The 21047-nt window shown below is 39.1% G+C and overlaps 1 protein-coding gene and 1 non-coding gene across 2 annotated transcripts; both read right to left on the minus strand.

The window, feature by feature from the left end:
* Positions 1-5224: 5224 nt before the first annotated feature.
* On the minus strand, positions 5225-8621 carry LOC101299729 (probable receptor-like protein kinase At1g80640-like). The gene is made up of 10 exons (XM_004290878.1): positions 8367-8621; positions 7895-8059; positions 7528-7778; positions 7301-7433; positions 7143-7206; positions 6965-7061; positions 6719-6821; positions 5857-5975; positions 5667-5756; positions 5225-5536 (listed from the first exon to the last, which is right to left on the minus strand). Exons 1-10 carry the CDS (start codon positions 8557-8559, stop codon positions 5369-5371), a joined length of 1383 nt encoding a protein of 460 aa, XP_004290926.1. The 5' UTR covers positions 8560-8621; the 3' UTR covers positions 5225-5368.
* A 7139-nt stretch (positions 8622-15760) lies between these two features.
* Positions 15761-16900, minus strand: LOC101300017. Its single transcript, XR_184007.1, has 2 exons — positions 16363-16900; positions 15761-15989 (listed from the first exon to the last, which is right to left on the minus strand). It is a non-coding gene; the product is annotated as an uncharacterized LOC101300017 (transcript).
* Between the last annotated feature and the right edge of the window lie 4147 nt (positions 16901-21047).

Below are 21047 nucleotides of genomic sequence, written 5' to 3' on the forward strand. Positions count from 1 at the left end.
TATATATATATATATATATATATATATATATATATATTAAGTTATTAACGTCGAAGCTTCCCAAAATTCCTCTACCATTCTCAATTTCTCAGCCACATAAGACATATAGTCGCCCTAGTTCTTATACTTCTAAGAGTGTCTCCGGCAACGTTTTGACAGAATGGGAACTCCTTTCTCACGGGACCTTATTCTTAAGTGTAGTGCTCGATCATCTACTAAATTTTATTCGACCATTTATGCTTATACATGTCAGGAAATATATGGTGTCTCTTAGTGATATCTTTGTAGAAAAATTCATTGAAAACTGTAATTTCCAGCTATTTACCCTTTAGAATGATAAGTAACTACTGTTTTGACTAGCCCAGAAACATTAGGCATGCCTATTGCCAAATCTGGATCTTTCATCTATCTCTCTCTATATTTTTCCGTCAAAAAAAGAAAAGAAATCTGGATCTTTCACTATCACTATTTTTTTTCCGCATGTTCATGTAATGTTCCAGTAATAGAAAGTGCAAATCAAAAGTTCGATGTGCACTTAATTGAATGAAGAATTTTAACATACCCTGCCTTGCATTTTGGATCCTTTCAAAGTTTCAATTATATATAGTCCTACCTGACCAAGCCAAAGAGAACAAGAATGTCAAGATCGTTGAGATGACAATCTTAATCATCACTCTGGGGATCGAGCGCTCTTTGCTTTCTTCGCGTGTCCTAAGTAGAGACTTTGGGATCGTTGGTCGTTCGTCTTCTTCTCTATGTTTCTTTCTTTCTAGCTCTTTTCCATATATAAGTTCTAAATATGTTCACACTACGTTTTGAAAAGCATATTCGAATGGTCGAAAATAGCAAGCCACTTTAATTGCGTCCTTATCAGTCGGATTGCATACACCACTAACCTGTCTAACCATAGTATGTATCTGGATATATAAAAATCTGTTGCTCTAAAGGCTATAACAAAATGAAGAGGATGTTGATAACAATTAACTATATCAACTGAAAGTTAATATTACATACTCGATAAGCCGGCCAGTTTGAGTTTTTAGCATTTATTTCACGATTCATGCTTGTCAAGAAAACCAAAAAGTCTAATTATATGATTATATGATCGATCTAATCCTCCGGATATCGATCTTAGTTCCTCTGTTCTTCTGAGATCCTATGAATCCACCGTGTAGATTCGTCCTCGATTTGCAAATCTCTTGGTTTCGTTTGCTTCATTTTGTACGGTCAATTTTATAGATTCTCTGTATATATAGTCAGGGGCTTAATCGTATGATGTGATTTGCTTAACAACTTAATAACTGTTCTTGATAACGATTTTTTTCGATGAATGTTCTTGATAACGATTGGTTTTGACTCTGTCCAGAATGTTTCCTCTCCATCATATTTTAATCCCTGTGAGACTGGGAAAGCTACTTCAGTGGACCAGGTCAACGTACGTCCTCTTTGTCTTCTGAATTGCATTCACATACATATTGTTGCATTTCCTCCGCACACAAAAAAGCGTGAAAAGAGAGCAACAATGAGTATAAAATCTTTTCATACTCAGACATGACAAGCAATGAGCAACATAACAAACTCATCCTGAATTACGTTAAGTTATGGCCTCCCTTATAACATGTCACCTAGGTTTGAGGCAACAAAACTTAGGTCTCATTCAGGCCACGAATCATACCATATATGATTACCCTACTTAGTTTGATCATGTACACCCATGTTTCGTTCATCACTCTTCAGACTGCTAATGAAAGACCACTGAAACACAACCAAATCTAGTTCACGATTAATTGGCATATTCTTTAGTACAGTGATTCAATGATAAAGACATAAAAGGCTCTGACAAAAATGATTTTCCTTAAATTGTACCCGCTCAATCATATAACTCGAATTTATATGGAGACCAGCAGGGGGTGGAAAAAAAATAAAGTAATTAAATACACCAATTAAAAATAAAAATAAAACACTTGGACTAATGAAATTAGAAAAACATAAGACATGTGGTATTCTAGGTACAAATAATAATTTCCCCGCCCCTTGTTATCTGGTTGCTCTTTTCCCTCTTGACGTGTCCTTTCTCCATAGGCTTAAGGAGTTTGAAGCTTTTCTTAACAGCTTCGATGCATACTCACCTGGCGTGTGTCGCATGGACGAAGACGACGACGACGACTTGTAGGTTGGGTGTAGTAGCAGCAGCCCCGGGCCAGCTGTGCTGCCAGCCATGGCCGGTGACGTGCGCGTCTATTCTCTCATTTTAGACAAAGCTAGAGCCTAGAGAGAGATCCCAGGAAGGAGGCTGATCAGCTGATCGAGACAACCACAAAATCAATAGTACCTTTCATCAGGGCCACCAGAGGTCCAGACCCTCATGAAAAAGAACTGTTGATCGCGCGCTTTGTTTGGTGAAATGAAATCCTTAGAAGATATATGCCTGGTTGATGGGTCAAGCTAGTCAACCCCGGCCCTCACTTTAATCTCGAAGTAAAATCTTAAGGGGCCGTAAGGGCCACAATGTTACATGCCTTGCATCAGAACCAGTATAAGTAGCTGCGCAAAGATTCATAAATCTTCATTACAGACTCCCCGACTAAATCAGAGTGGCACTGTGGCAGTATAAAAGCCGTAGATTGAACCAGACAACTGAGATAATGGCAGCTGAGAAGGCAATGAAGAAGAGTCACTCAAGGAGCAACTATAAGGCATCGGTGGTCTTGATCAGTAACACCACCGCGACAAGAACTGCGTGGTCGAAACCAAACATTGCAAGTGTAATTCCGGCAAAGAGGAGGTCAGTGAAGCGAATGATTTTCGATGACATGGTGAAATCTGCAGCCTCTCTTGTGTTTTATTGCTGTTCCTCGTCATCGTCATCCTCTGCAGACTCTGAAGATGATGAGGTGTCCAACTCGTACGAGGCTACCTGCGGAAGCAAGAATGCCAAGAAGACCAGTGCCATATTTCCAGATCCATCGACTCAGCTGAACTGATTCATGCCTACGTACCTAAATTTTGATTATCAACTTTTTCTTAGTCACTTCAGCTCGTGTTACTAGTACTTCTGTTGGTCCTTATTCATCTATCTGATGGTATCCGTGCATGCATGTATGATCAAAACTAGCTAGGGACACTACTATTATGTCATTTTATTTTTCTTGCAGTATAGTTTGGGTTTGCTTAAAGTTAAAGGCCATGCTTTGATGTTGGAAATGTTTATCTGGATTAGCATAGAGTTGTGCCCGTTGTGGCTTTACCATGTTCCCTTCTTCATGTATGAATAATTCACAAAGATCAGGCATATAGTTATATGGGTGGACGTTGTCAGCAATTTCAAGTACATAAAAAGTGAGTAGCAACTAGCAAAGAGCAAGAAACTTGATTGTTCATCAAAGCCGCATGTATATGTTAGACAGCAAAACCTCCTTTTGCATATGCTCGATCAAAGAATTGACCATTTCAATTTTCAAGTCCTAACAGACTCTTTCAAAAAACAAAAAAAAAACATGAGGCATGATGCTTGGAGAGACAAACAAGTTCGAATATTGAATTCTTGATCAAAAAAAAAGTTCGAATATTGAAAAATAGGTACAATACCACTTATAATTTGAGATATGAACTGTCGAGCTGTAATCGATCAATCTCCATCTAGCTAGCTAGCTAAGAACACAATGAACAACTAATTTTTGGAAGGAAATAAAATTGTTTGAAGGTATTTGAGAATAAGCCAACAATTAATCATAAAAGTGGAACATTGTGAAACAACATTGGGTCTGGGTCTGATGACTATGATCTGTTGACTGAGGACGTACTGTAGACTAACAGCATATATAAAGGAAAAACAAAATTTCAAAAACAACTCTCATCGAGTATATATATGAATGTTCCCAAAAGGGATGCAAACAATCTAGACTGATAGGGACTTATAGTAATTGGCATCCATTACCGTATAAGCACAAAGATCTGCAGCTGAGTCCGATTGTTCGTTTACTTAGATCTGTGTACCCCAGAAATGAAGAACAGAAAATCTATTCGTTAATTTTCAAAGATCATATATACGAATTCTTTGCAAATATCGTTTTCCATAAGATCGTATGAATGCTCTGCAGATCTTGTCCTCAGATAATCTCATAGACCCAGTAATTTAAGCCGATCGATAGCGCGCTTTGACTAGAAAACTAAATGCATATGGACTGGACAATGTTCTAACTTCTAACTGTATACTTTCAGTTGACCAGGTCAACCCTTTCATGATATGAAATATGAAAGCATGACCCCTAGTAATCTTCTTTTGACAGATATGCATGACCCTCAATTGCATCCAGAAGAACGAAGGCAATTAGATGTATGCATTTGCTTCCAATAAATTTGAAGATGTTAGACCATGCATGGATGGCCTACCCTTCAGATTTCAGATGGACATACTAGTTCGATCTTCATGAATCATGGGAGAGGGAATTAGCTTTTTAAGTGCTAGTTCAGCTGCAAATAAGTTGTTAAGGCTAGGTGGGGACTTTGTTAGACCTTGAGATAAAATTAAGCAGGAATTTATATATAAAGCTAGCTAATTAAGGGTAGAGACTTGATCGGTTACCCTAATAATCAAATGATTCATCATTCATGTGCTTTGAATTTTCCGGCCAGGGAATGGCATCGAGGTGATCCTGCTGATAGATGAATATAAAAGTGATTTCTACCTCAAATTATAAGCCAAAATAACTTCATCTTTAATAGACTAAATACTTGGTGTACATAATTAGTAATAATCTCCGGCCTGAATATATATACCATACCCAATTCACTTTGTGAGTTCACAAAATTGAAAGAAAAGGGTTTTCTGAGTGAGTTCACTTTGTGAGAATTTGGAATGGCAGCCAGCACAGCCCGGAGCGCCATCACGGAGTTGTGCCAACTCCGGTACAGCCTTTGGTGCTTCCACTGTGATTGTGCTTACTGGTGTGAATAGAGTTATTATCTACAATGACGATTTCTTTCATATGAGATTATGAGATTTCCTTTAAAACATCTCAGATAAAACAAGGCCAGGGGAGGAGGCTCAAGAGTCAAGACGTAATCATCAATTAACCCCTGCAAATCAGCTCATACACTGAAGACCAGGGTCAGAAATGAAATTAGCTTTTGTTGTGTTCCAATACCCTCATATGCACAAGTTCAAATTACAGATGTCATAAACCATCCCAGACCTTTCACTCTAGCGCAGGTCAACATTACTCCTCTGATATACCTGAATTACTGAAAGCATAACCTTCTCAGCAAACTAATTAAGCAAATCAATGTGTGATATGGACCGATGGATTGTCTAAGCTGCGCGAACCTTTAAAGTGTTGCAGAAGTATCATCAAACATGGGTTGTTTATCAGTGATCAGAAGACTCTTGGGGGTTTACTGGAGGTGCAGGTTGTGTACCTCTAAGTGTGCCTCCGAGCTCGACAGGAACAAGAGGGACAAGAGAATGCAAAACATCTGTTATTAGTGGGCGGTAACTTGGTTCTGGTTGCACACATAACACGGCTACAGCAGCAACCTGTGTGATACAGTGCAACAGTGCAACTTATCACTTACGCATCAAGTTTTGTGTCCATCAAGTGCAAACACAGCTACAGCAGAAACCTGCATAAATAAAACCAAGACAACTGTACTTGTAATCAGCAAACCTGGTATAAGTGCTTCAGATCCATTGTATCTTTGATCACGGGATCCACAATGTGTGGAAGCTTTGATCGGTCAGTAAGCTGAGGCATGGCCTGCATTACACAATAAGTTTCAAGATATGTATAATTTACATTGTTGAACTTATATGTACATAGAGAGCCCTTAAGAGAAAGGCATATATTGCATACATACCCATGTGACTATGGATTGGCATTGAGTGGGTGCCAGTTTTTCTACAGGCCTTCTTCCTAGTAGAAGCTCCAAAAGTACAACTCCAAAACCATAGACGTCACTCTTGTCTGTTAACTTACCTGAAAATCATAAGAGCGATTTCTGATCTCCAAGTCTTAAAATGAAAAGCAAATCAAGCTTAGAGATACATATAAGATGTTCATATGCGCAGAAACATCAGAGTGATTCTTACTAAGTGCATCTTTATGGCCTTATTACTACTATTAATCATTTCAAAACATGTAGGGACATGCATATGGCATCATATTTATAATATGAAACTTTAATAGCTAAACCGGTCTTCTCTGTGAATCTGAATATATCCAGGAAATCAAGTCATGTCAAATGAAAATATCTTGGGATAGTAATTTCAAATAAAATGCTTCCTTCTATTCCCTCAGATTCAAGGTTCAGCACTATTTAGCAATCCAACAATTACCCTGTGAGCTTTCTCCTTTCTCATGTTCAAATCAAAGCCAGTTATGATGCATACTATCACTACTGCTACTTAAACTTGAGTATAACAACTAGTTTCTGAGATTTCCTCATCCCAAAAAGAATCTGTACTGGTTTATGCTCAGTGGCACAACATGTGCAGCCACTGGCCCAAGACTTGATACAAATATCATATTGCGTGTATACCAAATTCACAACCATAGAAGCTGGCAAGAGTCCAAAAGAACAATTAGATTAGATTATTTAAGGAAAAGACCCTATAATATATTAGCATTGCAACCAGTGAGATATAAAGAATAAACTTGGCTATTGTTACAAGTTAAGTTTTTCTTTTTGTATGAACTTATTACAAGTTTAGTAGGCTTACCATCTAAAAGATACTCCGGAGCAACATAGCCCAATGTGCCAGAAAGCTTGATGTTATTATTATTTCTGGCCCCATCAGCCACAGCAAGACCAAAATCAGAAAGCTGAAACCAGGCACCAAGAGGGAGAAAGCTTCAGTAAGTATAATGCAAGAGAGATGATAATACACAAAAGCAGTTTTTTAATAGAATCTCAATAATTTATAGAGAAAGATGAGACAGGTACATTAAATTATATATAACCCTACCTTGGCATTGAAGTTGGCATCCAAAAGAATATTAGATGTTTTCAGATCTCTATGGATCACTGGAGGGTTGCAGTACTCATGCAGATACTCTAATCCTCTGGTCAACAGTGGCTAGTGTGTTAATAAGTAGGAATCAAATAACAATGAACACATTCAGCAACTGGGCAAACAAGCTCACCTTGCAGTATCCAGAGCAATTTTCATTCGCATAGGCCATGTTAATGCCGATCCATGAGAGGGTCCTACAACAATTTGTTAAAATATGAAACTAAATTAGCACCATTGTATGTTCCTTGTTTCTTGATCGAAAATCAAAGAATGAAATCATAGCATTACCATGCAATTGAGTTTCCAGAGAACCATTAGGCATCAATTCATAAACAATGAACCTTGAGTCACCATCGATACTACAGCCCAAAAAGGAAATTATATTTGGATGCTGAATTTTATGTAATAACTCCACCTCATTCTGCAATGCCATGTGATAATGAATACAGTTCAGATAAAATTCACAATCAAAACATGAACACCTATCCAAAATCCAAATTTCAAACAAACAGTACCTCAAATTCTTTCTCCGCATCCTGAGTTGCACAGTCCAGTTTCTTGACAGCAACAATCAAATTTTCATCCAAATGAGCCCGGTAAACGCATCCAAATCCACCCTCGCCCAAGATATTACTCTCCTGAAAATTGCTAGTGCCTTTTTCTATTAGCTTATACTCAATTACTGTAACCAACCCTTTTTTCCCAACCATCTTTATGGAATTGAATTTGCCGAAAAATGGAGACAATGCCAGCTCCTTCTCAGCATCTGCAAACACAAACCAAACAGAACAAAGAATCTGAGACCAAAGTAAATAACATAACCAGACCCACAAATGTGAATCTAAATTCATAAAAAGCAAGTATCTTTACAAATTCAAGTACCTGAGCTCTGAGCATTTCTCTTAAGGAACTTGTACTTCCTGTGATAAAACCACAAACACAATAGTGACAACAAAACTGCACCAAGTGTTGCACAAGTCACAGTGAGGGCAATGATCATCTTCTTATGTGGATCCATTTGGTTCTCGTCACTTCCTTGTTGAATTCCTGATTACATATATAACATACAGAGTCATATGACTCATATCTTATCGCAAACTCAGACGAAATGGGCATTATCTATACATTAAGGCCAAAGAGATTTCGTATATCTAAGAAAGTAAGGTAAAGCTTATGCCCATACACAGACCGACAGAATCAGAAAAACTGAATTATGTATATCGTGTAGTAAATGCATGAAATTCAGTGGTCCATTTCGGAATTCAAATTTCAAAATTGGTGAAGGACCCATGACTCTCCTGACAACCAAGTTTCAGGCAATGAAAACTGAAGAAAGCAAAAGTTTGAGGTGTACCTGGAGAGAAGGAAGCCATTGATGAAGCAATTGGCGGAATGGGTGAGAAGTTTGGTGAGGGAAGAGGAGCCGTTATGGAAGAAACAAGTGGGTCAGGTACAACTGTGGCTCCAACACAAAAAGGGCATGGCTTGTTTTGGTCTACAAGCACAAAAGCAACAAAATTTACAACAACCACAACAAGAAGCTTCATTCTTTGTCTCTGCTCAGCTCAAGTGCACATGAAGAGACAGAGATTTGTGAGCGCCTAATGAGCTTCTTCCTCTTGTGAGTTCCAATGAGAGAGTTAGAGAGAGTTGGTTTGGGAAGCCAATGATTCTGTGAAGATTGAGAGGTGGGGTGGTTTGGATCTTCTGGGTCTTCTTCTTCTCTCTCTGTATTTTGAATTCTAGAGATGACCTTCTCTTCTAGCAAGTAGCAAGTCTTTTGAAGCTGTGTTTTTTAACTGTCTACATCAACTATTTTTTTTAGCTGCAAAAGGTTCTACTGTCTGCAAAAGTTAAAAGGTAAGATAAAGAAGAAGGGGAAAGTTTTGAATGGAGTTATTTTAAGCTGGAGTGGGTGGGGAATCAGGGACAAGTGCACACCAATCATGTGGACATATATAGGACTATTAATTCTTGATGATTCTTCTTCTTTGTTCTTTCTCTTTCTTTCTTTTTTCCAAAAAAAATCCCTGCTCCTTTTTACCAATTCTGATAATTTCACAGAAAAGGATGTTGTTCCTTTAATATAGTTTTAAATTTCAGTGAGATTGCATAATTACTAGATCGTAATTTAGTAAAATTGATAATCTAACTTTGTTTCATTAATTAGGTTCTTTCTATTTATATCTAGGTTGAACTTAATAAAATTGATAAGAATATTAAGTCAACTCGCATCATCTCTTCTCGCCTAATTTTTATTATTTATTTAATAAAAAATAAATAAAAACTAAAGTAATTATTGAAACAAAGATGGCTGATTGGTGGTAGCTACCATCTGCTCCGCCAATTTGAGAATATGGAGTAGCTATTTTGGGTAGCAAATATTCTCATCCAGAACATTAAGATTATGTTTATGCCACATCATTAGCATGAAAGTAAATATTTGACTCTCTTTTTTTTAACAAGGTAAAACAAGCTGCATAAACCCAGAATTTCAACCATTAAAATGCCAAGACCTCAATGATTCAATAATATTCATTTTTTCTTGGCCTATCACGTGTTTGGTGAAAAACAGGTACCAAATAGTGTACCACCCATGTTAGTTTTCTAGGGATTATTTCCTATTTCTTATTCTCTTAGTTTAATTTTATTTGATTTTTTTAAAGAACAAAACAAACTAATTATAGGGAACATGAAGATCCACATATGATGAAAATGATTAGTCAAAGATATAATGTGGTTAGAGTGTCACACTCGAATTATTAGATATATTTTCAATGCAATAGAGGACAATTTATAAGTTGTAACATTACAAATTGATTGCTGCAAATTTAAGGTTCATCACTGAAGATGAAGAATAAGAGTTAGATACGGAGCAAATTGTCAATTCTTCTTTGGTTTTTTGTGAACCATGTGTTTGTGTGATTGTTTTCAGACGTGGACTTGCGCAGATAATTCCATGCACTACACCTCATTTTGTTGAAAGAAAGAAAAAAACACCATAGTCGAGGTTAATGCTTCATGCAATCAAATTCGGTGAGTTCAAATAAATGTAATGTAATTTGGATGTGAGATTTTTTTGTTTCACACCTTAGTCGGATTTTTTGTTTGATATGATTTGTCAACTAGAATATTTTGTATAAGATAGATACTTGATTAATTCAATCCATTAATAAGCAAATAGATTGATGGTTTCACTTTATATATAGATCTATTTTGTGAACATTTAATTAGTACGCTATCACATACATATGTATGATTTGTACGTTTTTAGTTGTAATTAATTTTATTATTCATGACATAAAAAAAACACATATTATACATTAATATACCATACAATAAGATCGTAACAATACACTTATATGAATCATTGTAACTTTAATCTCTTTATAAAATTGCTTTTTCTCCTGAATGATAGAAGCAAGACATGTTAAAATGGAGATTGCACTCACCAAAGTTGGACCTACAATTTATTTGGACAAGATTTAAAGATGAACAAACTTTTATTGATCATGATTCATCGAAAAAGTTTATTGTCTTAACCTTTTCTTGGTTTTAGATCAACCATGAAACAGATTGGTATCTTCTATTTTATAGGTGTAATGCTTTTTAAAGACTTTGTTCACCTCAAGTCTTCATTCACATTGTGCTCAACAACTACACTTTCTTTTCGTTAACTAATTAGATGTTTTACCTTTGTAAAATAATATGATATCTTGATCATCCGACTTTGGGTCCTCAGAGTTAAACGGATAATAATATTAAAACATTTACTCGCGTTTGAATGAGTTTTATTCGATCGTTTATCACTAATTTAGCCATAGTTGTGCGTGATAGTTAACACATCAAATTGTTATATGCAGAACAATTCTAACAACAATAACTGAATTGTAAGTTAATTAATTACTAGAAATAGATGATAATATTATATGTGTGCGAAGACAACTTGTCAAATAAGCAACCTTTGCATCCGATTAGAACATCATATATTACTATGACATTAGTAACGAAGGGGATATATAATAGATTGAAATGTAGCTCATATTAATCATTCCACAGTTTGTCAACTAAATTCTAATTCAATTACTATAGCCAGTAATCACCCGTCTCCTTCTTCTTTCTTCTATCTTAACATTTTCATTAATATATTTCTTTGTCCCTCAAAGCATGTGGGTTACGTATACAATTTCCCACACCAATATTGAAAGGCAGTCCCTGTTGATTTGGTTTTCACCGACAGTTTTGCTAGCACCTAATTTATGTATCAGTTGGTCATGTCAACTTTGATTTATGATGTGACATATTATCACAATGCTTCTGGGTCGACAATTATCAATTCTCATGCCAATGAAGCGTCGCCTGGAATGGAAAACCTGAAGCCCACAAGTAACATTATAGGGTATTCTACGGCATTCATATCTTTCTATAAAAATGAGTCGTCTCTGTTGATCTTCAACTGGATTGTTTTGGGCAAAGAAGAAGCTTTATTCTTCAACTTGCTTGGGTGTTTTAACCTTTTATGCTTTCAAACCACCCATGATTGATGATTCTTGCCTCCTTATATCTAAAAAAACATGGCCTTTTATTGCTGGAATTAGAGTATAAGCATTCTGACACGATCATCTTTGCAGCCTCACGGTGACCGGAGCTACGTAGTTCTGTATTGTAGCCGCATCGCTTGCCTTAGGAAGGGTGGATCCTCTTCCCAGCGACCACCTTCTCTCACTAATGTTCTTTGCAATGATGGATTGCCCTGCCCTCATGTAGAAGGGGATTGAGCACGGCTGGTCTGGTCGCTGCTCTTTTTTGTTGGCAAGAAAACTCTTCGGTGTCTATTTCTGTGTTGATTTAGATGATGAGTTTTCTTGTATTTACTTATGCTCTTTGTAAACCGTTTAAGCAACTAGGACTCTTCTCTCAATGAATATATTTCATTTCCCAAAAAAAAAAAACAAAGGAAAACAGTTCAAACCTAGTGTTGGCATTATAAATTGATCGAATTGGCTCATAGTAACTCTACTTAACTATATTTTTCAGTCTATATTGAACATTTTCTTTAGTACGAATGATCTCTCTTCATTTAATCCCAAAAGAACACACACTTACATACATGGCGCGACCATCCTTCAGAGTTCAGCATCATGTCCTCTAACATTGTCAAGAATTCAAGTCTTCGACACATATAACCACTAAACCACCAAATGACCTAAGAGGATACGAGTCCAAGAGGCCCATTGCTCGTTATGAACTGAGGACCATTTTTTGTTCTTGATTAGCTCCAGAGCCGCAGACACTAGCCCAGGCTAAGGCCCAAGAGGCCAACTAAAAATTATCTGTAGCCAACTTTATGCAACCTTGTCGTCGAAGGTATCCAGCTCTGGAACAGCAGTAGAAAGAAAAAGACGGTCTACTTTCGGTTTATAGGACTCTCCAATCATTTAGAGACACGTCCAAACATATAATATTAAGCTCCAGCTGTTTTGTCGTTTTCGTCCTGTGCAGGTTCTTTCCCACTTGTTGCGTTACCTCGTTCATAGTGTGCCCATTGTTTTCAGCTTAATTACAATATTAGACTTGGTTGTGCCAATGTTGACCGCTCGCCAAGACGTGTGGAAACCGGAAAGAACAAGTTCATGGACTTTCATTTCTACGTCAATTTAAAGTTTTATACGAAGTCTTCTCTTTGTTCAAATTCAGATTCAAATTTGTTCTATTGCGGGAATCACTTTGATCTTCGACTCCATTTTCATTTCTTGTTAGCTTTCATGTTATCTTAATGCGTGAAAAACCCTACAAATAAATATAAAATACAAGAACACAATATAATGAGTGCAACATTAAACATTTATATATAAGGTCTACAATCCATATGTCATCCCAATCCATAAAGAGCATCGGGTTGAATTAGCCTCGTGCCCTCGCTACGATCAACTACAACAGTCCACCAGTTGGTGCTCACTTGCGCTCGTTGCCTGCCGTCGGTCACTTCCCATAGTCTCAAGCAACCAAAGCACTAATCACCTCAATCTATGCTCTTAGACCACCACCAAACAATTAAGATTTTTTGGAGATTAAATGCAGTTACTAATTCATGATCTTGGTATGAAAATAAAAACCAAACATAAATTTGTCCCTATCCGACATACAACGCCAACTGATATCCTTGATGGGTGCGAGGACTAAAAACCTTGCTGCTGCTATGCTCTCGTAATCCTAAAGGTTTTTGTACTCATTGTTTTTTTTTTTTTTTGACAGACAACAAGACATTTTATTCAAAACTTAAAAGATATACACAGAGGTCCAAAGACCTCCTGAGATACATGGCTCAAAAGCCTCAAACAAACACACAACAAAGTAAAACCACACAACTGCAACATCTGATAAGAGAGACAAGACCACAGCACCACCTCGAGCACGAAGTAGGGAAATAATCTGATCCAACCAAATCAAAGGCACATCGGAAAGACCCATGCAAGTCCAGAAGCTCCATTCTTCAGGTTTCCAGATATTAATGCAGACATCAGCTTCACCATAACAAATCAAATCTGCCATGAACGAAGAACCAAGGTTCCCGCAACTCGAATGAATCGGACGGGAGAGGGGGGGGTGGGTGAGATACGGAAAAGGACCAAAGAAACAGGCACCATAAGGCACACAGATTCTTGAAGCAACACCCTGTGCAATAGTGAGCAAACCTCACTTAGATGGGTATCTGTATGCGATAGATAATCAACTGTTCGATCTCCTCCGAAGAAGAGAGGAATTGGTTGGGCCTGATCAGATTCAAAAGAATCCGACCCAAAGAGGACCGTCGACCATGACAGAGGATAACCCATAATGGAAAAGCCGATGAAAGTAGAAAGAACCAAAAACCGGATGCTCCGGATCGATCGAAACCCACAAGACCAGAAACAGAGCCAAGCTCTGAGAAGCATCGCCCGAAACGGTGGGGAAATTAAAACAGCCGAAAAACAGATAAACAACCCCTAAGAAAAAGGAAAATGGGAGATTCATCTCTCCCCCAACTCCCAAGCTACTGATCCAGATCGGCGATCTAGATCGGGGAAGAGAGAGGGGAAGAAGATGAAACCTAGGCAGGTGGGTTTGGTAGAGAGAAAGGCAGAAAAAAGTTTTTAGAGAGAGAAAGGCTAGTCTGCCTCTATGTTTTTTTTTTTTGGTACTCATTGTTAGAAATACATAACATATTAATTTTGGTTATTTCCCACTCTGAACCTAAATTCATAGGAGGAGATAATGTTAGTCTTTCAATTAGGTGGCAAGAAATAAAAGAGACAGGTCTGATAGTGGCATATCCGTAGTTACTTGAAAAATCCAGGGCAATAGCTAAGCGCGTGGATAATCATGCCAGGAGCCAGAGCGGTGGTTTCGAACCCACGTCATAGAGCGGACCCTCGTCCCCACCAACAGCGTTTCTAGGTGGCGGAGCTTCAATGGAGCTTCAATGAAACATCCTGTTAGACTAAAGAAAAAGAAATTAAAAGATAGAAACGTGCTTTCAGTTGCTATACGCGCTACGGCGCACGTTGAGTGCCACCGCCACCATTATGTGTTCATGTAACTCCCATTTGTTAGTGCAAGCGAAACCTTTCATAATAATGCTTAAAAGGGTCTTAACTAGGGCGTTGGCAGTTAAATGGAACGGTATTAGTGCTGATTATTGCATCACCATGTCAATGAGGAGTAAAAAACCTGAAATTTTATGACAATTAAAGATGTTCTTTCAGACTTATGATTTACAATTACAACGATACTCAAATTTTCATTGTTATAAACATAATTATCTATACAAAATCAAGAGATGATTGTACCTAGAATGAAGGATGATGAATTAGAATATAATTTTACAAGTACGAAAAATAGAGAAAATATGTTTAACCACAGTCATATTACTTATTTCATACTTGTATTGTAATTTTCATTCTCTCAACAAGGTACTAATAAATCATGTACTCTTCATAAACATTCGAAGTAAGTTAATATAAAATTTTGAACTTTTTTGTTTTCCGTATATACCTCAATAAAAACAAAATCTTATAACTTCCTATTGTGGTAACGTTGTAATCCCCATGTTAAAACTTCGAATGGCAACTCTCACCCGCTTGTGGCATGTGAGGTCGCTAGTCTGACTTTGTTATGATAGTCTTGTGGATCTCGGTTCGAATACTAATTGAGTGAGCGTGGTACTACTCCTTAACGTACCGATGTGGTTAGCTATCTCACTCCTAATAAAAAAGAAATATCTAGATAAAAAAAGTAAAAAATCTAACAATTAAATAAACTAGAAGACACATTCACCGTTTTTTCAAGTATTAAACTACGAATCATGCAATCGTTACATTTGATAGAAACAAACTTGTTACCTAATCTAATCCTAACTCATCTATCAAAACAAAAGCATTTGTTACGTTTTTAGGAAACCTTTTACCACATGGAATATCTATACAGATAATTACTTTGCAAAAGAAACCCTTAAAACAAGTTAAACAACACGGGTGAGGGGACTCCCTATCCGTGTCGGACACCCCAATCCCATGAGAGAGTGGGCTTGCATTTCCACAACCGCCTTTAATCCCTACAGACACGCCACAATCCTTCCCCTACTGGGTTTCGCCTCTACTTTTGACCTTTTCCCTCCCTATATAATCCCCCTCACAATTATCATCTCAAACCACATCTCATTCTCTTCTTCCTCTTCTCCTTCTTCTCTCTGTAAAGGGCTTCTGTAAAGCCAACTCCTTTTGATTTTCTCCTCCTCTTCTCCACAAAGCTTCAATCCTTCTCAGCTTTTCCAGATCTGAACCATGGTTGTCGAAGTTCTCAGCCCACAAGACTGCCTCAAACACCCTTCATCTCACGGTCTCCTCTCTCTTCCGATGAAGTACCACCACCGCAACCCTACCCCTAACAAGGCCGCTCGTCCCCAGCCCGACCGCCGCAAGCCGCAGCGCAAGCCGGCCTCCCCGGTCCAGAAAGCTCCTGTTCCCCTCCTCACCGGCTCGATCAAAATCCTCAAGCGCGGCGAAGAGCTCCCCAAGCCGGAGGAGCTCCCGAAAGCCAAGGAGGAGCTCCCACCAGCCAAGGAGAATCGCTCCCCTCCGAAACAGAACCAGAAGGTTCCAGATCTCGGATCTACAGTTTTTTCGGGTCCGAAAAACCCGAAGAAGGGTCCGAAGAAGCAGACCCGTCTCGCTGACCCGGTTAACCCTGCTCTCGGGTTCTACGCCGGGCCGTCCTCCTCTATAGCCTCCCCTCCTCCGAGCTCACTCCCACTTCCTTCCTTCTTCGCAAAGAAGGGGGCGGTGGTTTCGAACATCGATGAAGCCGCCAGCAATATACTCAAGCTTTGCCTTAATTTATCTTAGTCCGACCCGGTCCGGTTTGATTATACACTCAAGCATGTGCAGCAGTTGTTCCTGGGTTTTACATATTAGCTAGCTAAACGATCGGGTTTATGATTCTCGGCATTTCCCCTTATTTTTTCAAAGGGAAAGTCGATGAGCTTGCAATTCGACCTAACAGCAGACGCTTTTTCTTCTTTTCTGGGTTTAGATGTGCAGCAGCAGTAGTGATAATGGTTCCAATGGGTATTTTTAGGTTTCGATAATGTTTCTGGGTAATTAGGTCTGGGGTAAGTAAGCAGTTCTTAGTTTTCTGGGTTTTCTGGGTGTGCGGTTTGATAATTAGGTTTCGGTAAATTGGGTAGATACTTGCCTTTGTTTAGTTTCCTTCAATATACGCATACATAGATTAGGCCTACACAGGTATAGGTGTTGAAAGAGCTTGTATCTTGTAGAGTTCGTTGTATTGTATGTGCAAGTCTTTTATGTTATTGTCTAAGTTATTAATAAAATCTTCTTACTTTTCTATACTCGGATGTTTGTGGTTGAAATTTTGTTACTTGATGAACTCTGTAGTTTCTGGTGGTTGATCAATGAACTTGAAAAATACTAAACTTGATGAACTTAGTTCTAAAAGCTCCCTGTAAAATACTGAACTTGATGAACTTGGTACTAATTATGTTCATCAACTGGTGTTTTATCAATGCATCACTGAGCTTAAGGAGAAGTAGAATTGCTTGAACCTTGCTCTGCTGTTTTAACAGAGCTGAGGTCTTTGAACCTTGTAGGCCTTGGAGAAAGCTGAAGTTGTCCCCTATTTGGCCCCAGAGAATAATTGTGTTCTATGAAGGAGTGGTCTCCAACTGATGATGAGTGGGAGCCAGAACTCTCTCCTATGGCCAAGTTGGGGGTAATGATCTCAGAACCCTGCTTTTAAGACTCGGTCAAACAAGCCGGCCATCTTTGATCATGGTTTTGGCACAGGGAAGTTGGCTTCAAGACTACGAGAGACTTCAATTTTCATTAGTTTTCAATACGCGTTTTGCAATTCTCATTCCCCTACTTGTTTATCTTTCAAGTTTAACCTTCTAATTTCAATGTGCAGGATGAGAATTAGAGTGTTTTGTTTTCAGGCCATCGACATCAACGAGTTGGAGCAAAGGAAAATTCATGGATTAGGTGCACCCGAAACCAGTATGACTAGAAATTAAGAGTGATTGGTTCAAGAAAATGGTTGGTACAGCTTATTGTTGGGATTGCAGTAGGGGTCATAATCAATCACCATCTTAATCAAATCAATCAACTTCTAATGGCTGAGATTCTGAGAACGTGAGCATCAACGATTGGTTTCTACGTTTCTACCTAAGAACAGCTTCTGATGCATTTACAAACTGTTACTACTAGCTAAGGGCTTGAGCAGTTCTTCAAGCACCCAAGTTCTCAAGAAACTCGTTTTTATTCTGGACACCCAAGCCTTCTGGGTAGCAATTTGGTTTTGATCCTTACCCTAAGATGTTATTATCAGCCACTTGGAATGTGCTATAACAAACAATACACATTTCTAAATCGAATTCAAACTAAAAGTAAAAGATGAAGGCAAAGGAACTGAGTAGCTCACCATGGGAAAAAGTTGCTCCCTATATTTGAAATGGGAAAAGTAAGCACCCCAAAATTTGACCTAGATAGTAGACGAATGTGACAATCGAAAAATCACTTCGTAACAAGACAATCGGGAAGATGGCCCAAGTACTCTAAAGCCAACAGAAGAATGCAGCCCAAGCACTATCAAGTGTTTCGTCAAAGACCACATGACTATCGTCTTCAATAGCAGAATGAATGGTAGTAACGGTCCACTTCAATTTGTGTAATAATACCAACATGTTCATTTCCAAGAGTCAAAATTAATTTATGACGCCATAAAAATCCATATTCACTCTCAGTAACATGCGCTCCTCTTTATTACCCAAATCTCACCACTGAAAGTTACATAAAATTCTGGAACATGGGGTCTTGCCATAAATAACTTGTTACCAGAAAGACAGAATCTACTTTATTTCAGGCTCAGCTTCTTCTTTGTAGCAAGTAGTAACACAGTCCTGTCACTCCTGTTGTACTTTTTTTTCTCTGAAGCTTTAGCAACTTTTCCGTCGACCACTTTCCGTAGCTAACGCCAAGCTTTTCATGAAATGACCCTGGTAAAAAATTTGGGGGAAGAAATAATTTTATTTTACTAGCCAAGTTTAGAAACGCAGTGAAATTTTTCTTAATTTATTTGCCTTGAAGAGATATTAGTACTCATGGATAGAAAACTTGTTGCATGGTTGCGGATGGGATGACATAAGATTAATCTGGTCGTTCCCATCAGGTTTCAGTTCTTAAAAATGTCAATTTTGTTGGCTTAAACTTGGCTTATATTCCTCTTTTCTATTAACTCTGATTTAAAAACGAATTAAACTAATTAAACGTAGCTTGACAAACCTTAACTCTAACCCAACAACAATTGTTAACAAGAGATTTGATTTAATGGTGATATCGGAGATGTTAGTTAAAAGTTCGTGAGGTCTGGCTCACTGCTAGGGTTTGCGTCGCACATCTGCCATGGAGATCTTGGCATGGAACTGTAGAGGTCTTAACAACGGTCGCTGCGTTCAAGCTCTTCAAACCCTAATCGGCCAGAAGAAGCCATCGTTTATCTTTCTGTCTGAGATGAAGGTAAACGACAAGGAATATCTAAATCGGCTGCGATTTACGTTAGGTTATCGGAATTGTGAGGCTGTCTTCAGCGTGGGGCAATCGGGAGGGGTTGCTCTCTTCTGGGAGGATGGTCTGGACGTCCGCTTTCTGTCGAAGTCGAGGTACCACGTTGATGTGGAGGTCCATGCTACGGATGCATCAGGGATAACTTGGCGCCTCACTGGGTTTTACGGCCAGCCTTTGGCCGCTAATCGCCATCTTTCTTGGGATCTTCTTCAGGCTCTTTCAGGGGACTCTTCTCTTCCATGGATTGTGGTTGGGGATTTCAACGAGATTCTGCATGAGGATGAGAAGGAGGGTGGTCTGGCTCGTAACCCTAACCAGATTTTACTGTTTCAGGGTGCCCTGGATGATGCCGAGCTCTTTGACCTAGGGTTTCGGGGTGCGCCGTTCACCTGGAAAGGGGGTGACGTGAGATGCCGGCTGGACAGAGCAGTGGCGACACCTTCCTGGCTGGATGTTTTTCCTGCCTCCCACGTGCTTCACCTTCCTCCAATTCACGGTGACCACGTTCCCTTGCTTATTGGGGTGTTCCAGGAAGAGCCGCTTCAGAGGCAGTGGCAGTTCCGGTTTCGTTTCAACTCGGCTTGGACGGCGCATGAAGGCTGTCGAGATGTTGTTGCGGTAGGGTGGAGTCATTTTGAAGGGGGGACTCCCATGTATCGTACTATGTCCAGAATTGCTCACACTAGGATGGCTTTGAATTCTTGGCAGTATATGACATTTGGGAACAGGAAGAGGGAGATCGAGTTGATCCGGGGCCGGTTGCAGCAACTTATGTCACTTCCCTTGTCGTCTGGGAACTTGGAGGAGCATGCTTCTTTATCAGGCAAGCTAGAGGGTTTCTTGGAGGAGAAAAGATTGTACTGGAAACAGCGTTCAAAAGTGACCTGGCTCACGGAGGGTGATAAGAACACCAAGTTCTTTCGCATGTTTGCTTCTAATCGGAAAGCTAAGAATCGCTTAGCTGGGTTGTTTGATGAGACTGGTGTGTGGAAACCAGCTTTGGATGGAATGGAGAAGGTTATCTTGGACTACTTCTCTTTCATGTTCCGGTCTGAACATTCGGATGAGAGCCGGATGCTAGAGGTGGTGAACTTAGTTCGGCCGAGGGTGTCTGACCAGATGAATGAGGAGCTGACTGCTCCTTATTCGGACGAAGAGATTTGAGCTGCTTTGTTCCAAATGTACCCGACTAAATCGCCGGGTCCGGATGGGATGCCTCCGGAGTTTTTTCAGAAGTATTGGGAGACGGTAGGGGTAGATGTTTGTGTGGCGGTGCGTGACTTCCTCTCTTCTGGGCAATTGTTGAGGGATGTGAACTATACTCACATTTGTCTGATTCCTAAGGTTGCGAACCCCACGCAGGTCTCTGACTTGAGACCAATAGCTTTGTGTAATGTCCTGTATAAGATTTGCAGTAAGGTGATTGCGAACAGGTTGAAGAAACATCTTACTGGTATTATTTCTCCCTCTCAGAGTGCTTTTATTCCTGGCAGGTTGATTACAGATAATTCTTTGATTGCCAATGAAGTGTCTCATTTTATTGATTCGGATAAAGAGGAGGGGGTTATGTCTTTGAAGTTGGATATGAGGAAGGCGTATGACAGAATGGAATGGGTATTCTTAAAGGCTGTTTTGTTGCGATTAGGATTCTGTGGTGTCTGGGTCGACTTGATTATGCAATGTGTGTCTACTGTCAGGTATTCTTTTCTAATTAATGGTAAGCCGTGTGGTTCTCTTACTCCTTCCAGAGGGCTGCGGCAGGGTGATCCTTTGTCCCCGTATCCATTCTTATTATGTGCGGAGGTGTTCTCTACTTTGTTGGAAAATCGAGTGGAGGAGGGTGCGCTGCAGGGCATCCGTGTCTGTGATGGGGCTCCGGTAATTACACATCTTCTATTTGCAGATGACAGTTTGTT

The sequence above is a fragment of the Fragaria vesca genome, linkage group LG2 (genome assembly GCF_000184155.1).
Source record: "Fragaria vesca subsp. vesca linkage group LG2, FraVesHawaii_1.0, whole genome shotgun sequence".
Classification (NCBI taxonomy): domain Eukaryota; kingdom Viridiplantae; phylum Streptophyta; class Magnoliopsida; order Rosales; family Rosaceae; genus Fragaria; species Fragaria vesca.